The following is a 10665-nucleotide window of genomic DNA, read 5'->3' as shown; positions in this document are numbered from 1 at the left end:
TATTAATTTTCTACATAGCTCATGTTATCAGGCATAAAGTGTTATCAGCCTACAATGTAAAGTTGAACGGCTTATTCCATCTCATTTTATTGAAAAATCTATTTCAACAAACCACTGCAAGATCGTTATTTATTCCAACAAAGCACTTTATTTCTCAACTTATATCCTTAATGATAATTATCATGGTTAGGTTTACACCCAGTAAGGAAAAACTTACTGGGTGTTAAAAATAAAAAACTACATTGATCATGTACAAGGTTCTCTCTGTATCCAAAAATCAAATAAGCCTTTCAGCCACCAGTAAATATACTACATCATTAAAAAGTTTCTAAATACTTTCCCCTTACTCAATCTTCTATCATATGGCACATACATCCTACAAATTAAGAGGCTGAAGCTTTTCTACATTTGAATTGATAATACAACACAAAACATTTCCAAGTACTATAGAGGACTTACGATGTGTCAGCTAACTTTTGGATCCTCTCTTTACAGCTTAGCTTACAACTATGAATTGACCACCTTCATTAAGTGGACACATGAGTGACGACAAACAAATTGGACCAATAAGGAACTCACCCATTTAATCATTTCTTCTTAAGTAAATAAAAATTATTTTTTATTCTGTATTTCACTTTCCGTTTACGAATGGCAAAATAAAACCATTCAGCCCCAACCCTAACAAATGTATGTGGCAGCTTCACTCATAGTTTAGTTATACAGTTCATCATCTATCCATAAATGGTTAAGACAAGGTCCAGTGGAAATGTAATCAAATGGATGCATGCGAACTGAACTGAGGGATAACTCAAACATAAATAGGGACAAGGACTAGTAGTTAACAGGCTCCATCCTTTCCGTGACTACATAAACAATGCAGCTCTCTGTGTAACTTGGATCCAGACCAGATATGTTGATATGGGGGTGGGGGGGGTGGTTAATCTAAAAAGGCAGCTCACTTGTAGTATCCTACAAGTTAAACTCCTCAGCTTTCCCTTCCTCCCTATAGACCCATGCCATTCACTGGCCAGGGATGAGACATTGCTGTGTAAACAATGGCATGATGTCAAAACAGTCCCCAGGTGGAAGATGATGGGCCTCAGCCAGCAGCTTGGAGCAGGAAGGATGGGGGTAGAGTTGATAGTTGGAGCACCTTGGAGGTGGTACATGCCAGTCTGGGTTCCCCCAGTATACTATGAAAGAGTCTGTTGCTCATTGGGTGGCTTTGGTTTTCTTGCTTTTGCTTTTCTTGTCTTTCTTCTTAAGGCCGTCCATGTGTGCTCTCAGGAGGTTAGAGTATGCCTGGCAAGTTGAAAAGAGATGTTTAAATGATTTGCTAAATCCTTTTTAGCATTACATAGATCTAGTCAAACAAGACAATGTGCATTCACTGCTCCAGTGACGCATTTGTTAAAAAAATAAAAAAAACAATGTCAGAGTACCTACCATCTGGAACTTGATTACTTCTTTGGTGCTAACCTGGAGATAAAAGGAAAATCTTGATTAGCACTACTGTCTGCAAGGTATAGCAAATCATATGGATTTATTTCAACATCTGATCACTAAGTAGCCAGAATAGATTCCGACCCTACGCTTGCTTACAGCTGCACTGGGGTCGGATAGGCTTCCTGTTTAGATTAAGACACCGCAGAGCCGGCGCGAGATATGGCTCGGAAAATGTACCTCAACCCAGGGATGAGAAATTGCGTTGCACTCAGAATTTTTACATTTTTAAGTAAACTGCTGTTTTTGTCCTCATGCTAGCTAGCAGTGGCCACAGCAGCCATTATGGAATGGCACGTCGCTTTGAACAACAAAAGGAACTGATTGGCTGAAACTGCCATTTCAAAATGAGGACGAAAAGGGCAGTTTCCAGAAAAAAACGAGCAGTCATCCAATCTTCTCTGTGTATCTCGCGCAGTGTCTTAATCTAAACAGGAAGTCTGTCCAACCCCAGTGCAGCTGTAAGCAAGCATAGTCAGAATCTAGTCTGGCTAAATACTAAGTAGAGATGTATGGACTAATTTCCTGACTATTAAATACAAATATTTTATTCTAATCAACCAAACCATCATCAAATCACTTCATTGCCACGTGATGCTGTAGACTTACAACTGTGCTGATTTTCTTCTTGCCATCTGACGCTCTGAGTAGACACTTGTTGTCTGCTGGTTCATAACTCTCTGGGTGGCCTTTCCTGGGGACTGGTTTGGTTCTCCCATCATCTGTATGGTTCGTGACAACAAACTACAGGTCATCAGGATTACTCACTGTAGTTGGACTGATCCTACAGCCTTAGACTCAATAACCCCGAAGCAACAACCAGCAGATAAATATATTTTTTAAATCACCCAAAAATAAATATTAGACAATTAAAACATTCAAGCGGAGAAAAGCACCAGGGAGTGACCGCTTTCCCAAATTATTTTATATTTTGTAGCACCCCTATTTACTTAAATAACTCGCATGTCACTCAATTCAGTGCTTCCGAGTTCCATGTATCAAACAGTTATTTCAGTTATATTCAAACCAGGAAATTCTGGAGTCCCCAACAGATTACAGACCCGTATATTTAATACATTGCGACAATAAAATAATAAAACTCATAGGCAACAGAATGGCAAAAGTATTACCAGACTTGATACATATTAATCAAACAGCATTTATTAAAAATAGACACTTAAAACAAATACAATAAAAATTTTCAGTATAATACAATACGCAAAAAAACAAGATTTATCAATAATGGCTGTTGATGCCAAAAAGTATTTTGATCGTATTCAGTGGCCTTTTCTATTTAAAATGTTGGAAGCATTCAACTACCCAGGTAAAATAATACATTTAATATAAATATCTTAAACCAAAAATACAGTGCATACCCCATAATGACAAAGCAAAAACAGGTTTAGAATTTTTTGCGAATGTATTCAACAAAAAAAAACTGAAATAACTTATTTACATAAGTATTCAGACCCTTTGTATGAGACTCGTAATTGAGCTCAGGTGCATCCTGTTTCCATTGATCATCCTTGAGATGTTTCTACCACATGATTGGAGTCCACCTGTGCTAAATTCAATTGATTGAATAGGATTTGGAAAGGCACACACCTGTCTATATAAGGTCCCACAGTTGACAGTGCATGTCAGAGCAAAAACCAAGCCATGAGGTCGAAGAACTTGTCTGTAGAGCTCCGAGACCAGATTGTGTTGAGACACAGATCTGGGAAAGGGTACCAAAAAATGTCTGCAGCATTGAAGGTCCCCAAGAACATAGTGGCCTCCTTCATTCTTAAATGGAAGAAGTTTGGAACCACCAAGCCCCTTCCTAGAGCTGGCCGCCCGGCCAAACTGAGCAATCGGCGGAGAAGGGCCTTGGTCAGGGAGGTGACCAAGAACCCGATTGTCACTCTGACAGAGCTCCTCTGTGGAGATGGGAGAACCTTCCAGAAGGACAACCATCTCTGCAGCACTCCACCAATCAGGCCTTTATGGTATAGTGGCCAGACGGAAGCCACCCCTCAGTAAAAGGCACATGACAGCCAGCTTGGAGTTTGCTGTGCAGCGACGCTCCCCATCCAACCTGACAGAGCTTGAGAGGATCTGCAGAGAAGAATGGGAGAAACCCCCCAAATACAGGTGTGCCAAGCTTGTAGCGTCATATACCCAAGAAGACTTGAGGCTGTAATCACTGCCAAAGGTGCTTTAACAAAGTACTGAGTAAAGGGTCTGAATACTTATGTAAATGTGATATTTCATTTTTGTATGTTTAATAAATTTGCTAAAATGTCTAAAAACTGTTTTTGCTTTGTCATTATTGAGTATTGTGTGTAGATTGATGAGGGGGAAAAAAATTATTTAATCCATTTTAGAATAAGGCTGTAACATAACAAAATGTGGAAAAAGCCAAGGGGTCTGAATAATTTCTGAATGCACTGTACCTGACTAATATTGAAAACTCAATGCCCCCCTTATTACAAATATTTCCGGAACACTTGAGAATCTCACGATATAAAATGAATGTGGATAAACTGAAATAATGGCAATAGGGAAAATAATAACTCATGATCTACAGCAGGAGTCTCCAACCTTTTCTAGCATGAGAGCTACTGTAAAGAAATGAAAAGTCACGAGCTACTAGCTTTCAAATAGGCACATTGTTATTTTCTCTTCTGCAACTCTTCCCCGGGTCCTTAGTGCACTACTTTCTCTTGTACACTATGTTCTGTCAATATACCTGGAAATATAATGGTTACTAAACAACTAAGGGGGGCCCTATAAAATGTTATTTTCCCACCAAATTATGCTTTATATTTTCACAAATTATGTTCCGTTTAATTTTTCCTGATTTTAGATTTGAGTTTCACTCTTAAAATTATAATTGTTCATAGAGAAACAATGAAATAGGATGTTTTGAGTTCATGTCAATGCCTAAATCACATTTAGATTTGAGATCACAACAAATTTATAATATATAATATAATAATAATATAATATAATAATATATAATAATAATAATGTGGTCCTCTGTAGCTCAGCTGGTAGAGCACGGCGCTTGTAACGCCAAGGTAGTGGGTTCGATCCCCGGGACCACCCATACACCAAAAAAATAAAATGTATGCACGCATGACTAAGTCGCTTTGGATAAAAGCGTCTGCTAAATGGCATATTATATTATATATTATTATATTATTATTACAACAAATTTAGAGTTGAGTGTAATTCCCCTTTAATTGCGCATCTAGCGAGTGAGGAATGTGTGGTCTGTGCCGGTCTAGCGATGGTTCTGTACTGATGCTGCTCATTTCATGGCAAAGTTTGCAAATAACAAATAATAGATACAAATTATATACTTCTGCCAGGTAAGCCTACTTTGCAGTTAACATTTAACTGAGACGTTTGAGGAAAGTACTTCTGCCAACCCACAAGATGGTTATCACGCCAACTGGCTACACACAGGGTGATAAACAAACGCACACACCACACAGACAGAGGGGCAATATTGATGGAAATGAATAGGAAGATATTGTGTTAGGTTTGGGTTTTTAAGCCAATAGTGGCTAAACAGGGGTGGGATAATCTCAATGTTGCGTTTATTAGATCGTAGCTGGGAGCTTGCGGTGTCTGATACTTGTGAGGTTTGTTTATGACAGTTTGCTGTGGAACAAGTGAAAATTGCATGTACTTTCAGAATTGTTTGGCAAGCTACTGGTAGCTTGCGATAAACCGGTTGAAGACCCCCGTATCAGCAATCCTTTAAGTGGACCACAAAAAATAATGTAATACTTAGGATGCTTAATAAGTGACAAACAAATATATAAATATAACTTTCTCATTACTCACCAACATGAAAGCAGATCTAATTAAATTGAATAACCTCCCCATAAATCTTACAGGTAGAATAAACCTCTTTAGAATGGCATGGCTCCCAAAGTTTTAATATTTACTTTCAGTAATACGAATTACCCCACCGAAGACATTCTTTTAAAAAAAGTATACTTGGCCATAACTTTATTTTACCTTTATTTAACTAGGCAAGTCAGTTAAGAACAAATTCTTATTTACACCGGCCAAACCCGGACGACACTGGGCCAATTGTGTGCCGCCCTATGGGACTCCCAATCACGGCCGGTTGTGATACAGCCTGGAATCGAACCAGGGGGTCTGTAGTGACGCCTCAAGCACTGAGATGCAGTGCCTTAGACCGCTGCGCCACTCGGGAGCCCATAACAGACTTCATATACTCAAATAAAACTGAGGGACGTTTTAACCTTCCAGATTCAGAATTGTATCAACTCGCCACCCAAGGCTTTTACTTGCGACATATTGTTAAAAATGTAAATGTAAATGCACTAAAGAGGAACATATTGAAGATACCCATGCTCATCCCCAGAACCTTTTCACGTGTTTGTTTTTAAAGGATGGAGCTAAGAACATTAACTTCTTAGTTAAGAACACCATCACATGGAAGAAAATGAAACAGATTGTAGAAAGAACCAATATTACTCCCTAAAAACACACCCCTATGGAACAATCCTTGGATAGCTTTTCAGAATTCACTGATAAATTGGTCCACATGGAAAACTAAAGGCATAGAAACCGTAAATGACGTGGTAATAGGAAAGACAATTATTTCCATTACAGAATTAAAAAGCAATTTTGGACTAATTTTCAAATAATAATAATAATAATAATAACAATAATAATAATAATAATAATAAGCCATTTAGCAGACGCTTTTATCCAAAGCGACTTACAGTCATGTGTGCATACATTTTTACGTATGGGTGGTCCCAGGGATCGAACCCACTACCCTGGCGTTACAAGCGCCATGCTCTACCAATTGAGCTACAGAGGACCAAAAGTTTTCTATCACAAAATTTGGCACAAGATGTAGGGAGTGTTGGAACATAACGAACGGAATTACAGTTCACAAAATTGTACGCCTAATCTAGCATAAACTAATGTATAGAATGTATTATACAAGAGACCAAATTAAAAATTTCTACTGCACAACGGCAGAGTGATGTCGTAAGTGTAATACTAACAATGACTCAATAATTCATGCATTCTGGGAGTGTTATGAAGTCCAAAGGTTATGGGCAGAATTAGAAAGATGGCTGTCAGAAGTTTTACAATGTAAATGTACGTTTAATCCGTCTATCTGCATATTTCAAGACATGGCATATGGGAGTGCGGTGAGATACCCAATGGTTTGGAAAATATTGTTTTTGTCACTTATATTGAAGAAGCAATTACTTAAATACTGGAAGTCAAATGATACTCCACTGTTAAGAGAATGTAAGAAACAAATGCTTTATTATTTTAAATAATGAACAAAATCTGGCAACAAACAGAAACAACATAACACAATTTGAAGTCATATGGGGTAGTCTTACAGATATTAGAAATAACATTGGGTGTGGATACGGTGGGAACATTTGAGTCTGAGCAAGTGTGATGTCCTTCATCTTTGTGGAAAGGTATTATGGCTGTCCCCGACTAAAGAAAGTCTTGTTTGACCGAAAGTCATCTTGGTAGAAATTTTAAAACGTATTTTTCCATTTATAGATACACCCTGTGTGTTTGAATAAAATCAAATATTTGCTTGTCTGATGCAGTTTGATGACATAACACACAAATGACTCAAGGGGGAGCCAGAGAACCAGAAGAACCAGAAGAACCAGAAGAGAAAAACCTTAACCTGACCCTGACTATTTTCCTCCCGGTACTACTGGCTTTCGCAGATTCTGCCATTACTCACCTGAAGTGTGGAATGCCAATTTATCTTACAATTTCTACCGATCTACGTGCCAGTTATGGTTTTCTTATGCACATTTTCATGGAATAGTTTCATTTAATTTATAATAGCGTCTTCGTATCTCAAAATCATTGTCTTGTGGTTAATCAAAATTCTATCCAAATCTAAATAAAAATGATACAAACCAAAAAAGTAACTTCTATTGCCATTGCCAACTATGTTAAAATAGCCTACATAAAGCCAACAAATGAAAACATTGCAGCCTGCAGGTAGAAAATATGCTGATAAAAATAAATATCCTATAAATCACATTGGCTACGCATGGCCTGTCTGCAACGAGCTTGAAACATTGTATCAACTATCAACTTGGGTCCAGCCCGAAGCTCGCGCTAGCAAACTTGCAACTTATAAAATATTCTGGGCCCTCAAGAGTTTCCCGTGCCAGTGAGCTCAGGAAAGATTTTCAAATACATTGAGGAACTATTGTCATTCTCAATGGATGTAACAAACTGACTGTTTGCTTGCTGTTTGAGGTGAAGAAAACTTTACTTTGAGAAACTCAACAGCTCATTAGTGGTGGTGCGTTAAGCCAATCAGAAATACTATCAGATCCAAAAACGGGCACATTTATAATACTACATTTGCACGCAGGCCAGGTAGCCTATAGGCCTACTTCTATGCGTAATCAGTGAGAGTCCTTACTCAACATTGACAGTAGCGCTCCAAACAAAGAATGACTAAATTGACAAAACTTGTAAATGGAATGAAATAAACCAACACTTGTTTCTCACAAGTGTAGCATAGGCTGTGCGCTCTGCAAACGTGTCCACTCTGACAATGATAACAGTAAAAGACTGGAATAATAATATATTGAATGCATTAACAGAAATTACCATAACCAAACAAAAATAGTAGATTAGAAATGATAGGAATTAACAGTAAATGTAGGCTACTACGGGTGATATATATACTATATATATACTAGTCTGTTTGGTAACATCGCTAATAGACCAGACACTAACTATTAATCTAAAGTGGAAGTTGGGAGAGTTATATTTGAGTGTTTCAGTGAAACGTGAGGGAGGCCCCGCTCCCTCGCTTTCCCAGATGCTTAGTTAATTTCATTCCGATCTCCTTTGCATTATTGTAGCCTTTTCTGTAGCCTGTCAACTATGTGTCTGTCTATCCCTGTTCTCTCCTCTCCGCACAGGCCATACAATCGCTTCACACGGCGTGGCTGCTGCCACTCTAATCTGGTGGTCCCTGCGCGCACGACCCATGTGGAGTTCCAGTTCTCCAGTAGCCTCTGGAACTGCCGTTCTGCGGCCAACAAGGCAGAGTTAATCTCAGCCTATGCCACCCTCCAGTCTCTCGACTTCTTGGCACTGACGGAAACATGGATTACTACAGAAAACACTGCTACTCCTACTGCTCTTTCCTCGTCTGATCATGTGTTCTCGCATACCCAGAGAGCATCTGGTCAGCGTGGCGGTGGCACAGGAATCCTCATCTCTCCCAAGTGGACATTCTCTCTTTTCCCCCTGACCCATCTGTATCTCCTCATTTGAATTCCATGCTGTCACAGTCACTAGCCCATTCAAGCTTAACATCCTTGTCATTTATCACCCTCCAGGTTCCCTTGGAGAGTTCATCAATGAGCTTGACAAGTTCCTTTCCAGAGGATGGCTCACCCCTCACAGTTCTGGGTGACTTTAACCTCCCTACGTCTGCCTTTGACTCATTTCTCTCTGCCTCCTTCTTTCCACTCTTTTCCTTTTTTGACCTCACCCTCACACCGTCCCCCCCTACTCACAAGGCAGGCAATACGCTTGACCTCATCTTTACTAGATGCTGTTCTTCTACTAACCTCACTGCAACCCCCCTCCCAGTGACCGACCAGTACTTCGTATCCTTTTCTCTCTCGCTCTCCTCCAACACTACTCACTCTGCCCCTACTCAGATGGTAATGTGCCGTCGCAACCTACGCTCTCTCTCCCGCTACTCTCTCCTCTTCCATCCTATCATCTCTTCCCTCTGCTAAATCCTTCTCCCTCCAACCTCCTGATTCTGCCTCCTCAACCCTCCTCTCCTCCCTTTCTGCATCCTTTGACTCTCTATGTCCCCTATCCTAGATTTTTCACCTAGTCGGCTCGGGGATTAGAACCAGCGACCTTTCGGTTACTGGCACAACGCTCTTACCCACTAAGCTACCTGCCGCTGGTAGCAATAAAACGCAAATTAATTACTTAAAAATCATACAATGTGATTTTCTGGATTTTTGTTTTAGATTCCGTCTCTCACAGTTGAAGTGTACCTATGATAACAATTACAGACCTCTACATGCTTTGTAAGTAGGAAAACCTGCAAAATCGGCAGTGTATCAAATACTTGTTCTCCCCACTGTATAACAGATCTACCGCTTCTTAGAGATTTGCTTTCAATTAGAATGACAGATCTATATCTCACATTTCTATGTGAATTTGGTTGGTTCGCCCAAAAAGTTACATATTGCTGCTTAAGTTGTTTATTGTTTTTGTCTATGTATGTTTGTTGTAAAAAAAAAAAAAATCTATTTAAAAAAGAATTACTCACTGTAAATGTAAACCTCTTAGGTTGATCGCAAAAGAGGAGATAGGCCTAATATTAACATATCCTGGAAGAACTGAAGGAGAGACTCCGCCATCAAATAAGTCACAGATGACAAGATGTGAGAACTTACATTTCTTTAACGTGATGGCAACACTGCCTGAGGTCCTGCATTTCTGGAACAGCCGTGTCAGCTCCGTCAAAAACTAGAGGAAAATAATCGGATGTAATGTGGGTTTGTTAACGTTAACAGTGATAACGTTAATACTAACCAAATGGCTAATGAGCTAACGTTAGCTACCTAGATCGAGGATATATCATACCGTGTGTGTGTAGTTCATATTTATATACACGACCTAACTATCTTGCTAGCTACTTCTAACTAGAAATGTGTCCACATGTCGCTGGACAGTATTTATTATTCTATAAAGCTGACCACAGAAGCATCCAAACTAATAGTTAGCAAATGCTAGCTATGGGCGGTAGGGCAAGCTAACATTAGCTAGCTAGCAGGCAGACGTGATTTATTTTCCACCATGCCAATGCACAATAGCTATCAAATTAAACTAGTCTTCTAATAATGACAGTATCTAGCTAAGATGTAGTAAATTAGTCGATAGGGTTTTCTATCTTACCGAGTCGTTTTCAAGTAGTACCATGATTTCCACTGCAATTCTGTAACTTCAGCTAGCTGGCTAGCCCGTCAGAAGCACACGTACTACAACATGAAACTCCGCCCCGTGACCTTTCAACTTAGCTACAAAGTACACGCTGAACAATTTACATTACTGCCATCTACTGTAGAGAAAATAAAACACAAA

The 10665-nt window shown here is 39.3% G+C and overlaps 1 protein-coding gene across 1 annotated transcript; it reads right to left on the bottom strand.

The window, feature by feature from the left end:
- Positions 1 to 125: 125 nt before the first annotated feature.
- Positions 126 to 10590, bottom strand: LOC121544963 (signal recognition particle 14 kDa protein-like). Its single transcript, XM_041855236.2, has 5 exons — positions 10480 to 10590; positions 9978 to 10050; positions 2113 to 2225; positions 1447 to 1479; positions 126 to 1302 (listed from the first exon to the last, which is right to left on the bottom strand). The coding sequence occupies exons 1-5, from the start codon at positions 10501 to 10503 to the stop codon at positions 1213 to 1215; spliced, it is 333 nt and encodes a 110-aa protein (XP_041711170.2). The 5' UTR covers positions 10504 to 10590; the 3' UTR covers positions 126 to 1212.
- Between the last annotated feature and the right edge of the window lie 75 nt (positions 10591 to 10665).

This window comes from Coregonus clupeaformis, chromosome 29 (assembly GCF_020615455.1).
Source record: "Coregonus clupeaformis isolate EN_2021a chromosome 29, ASM2061545v1, whole genome shotgun sequence".
NCBI classification, from domain to species: Eukaryota; Metazoa; Chordata; class Actinopteri; order Salmoniformes; family Salmonidae; genus Coregonus; species Coregonus clupeaformis.
The sequence above is the reverse complement of the archived record's forward strand: the minus strand, read 5'-3'. Positions and strand labels throughout refer to the sequence as shown.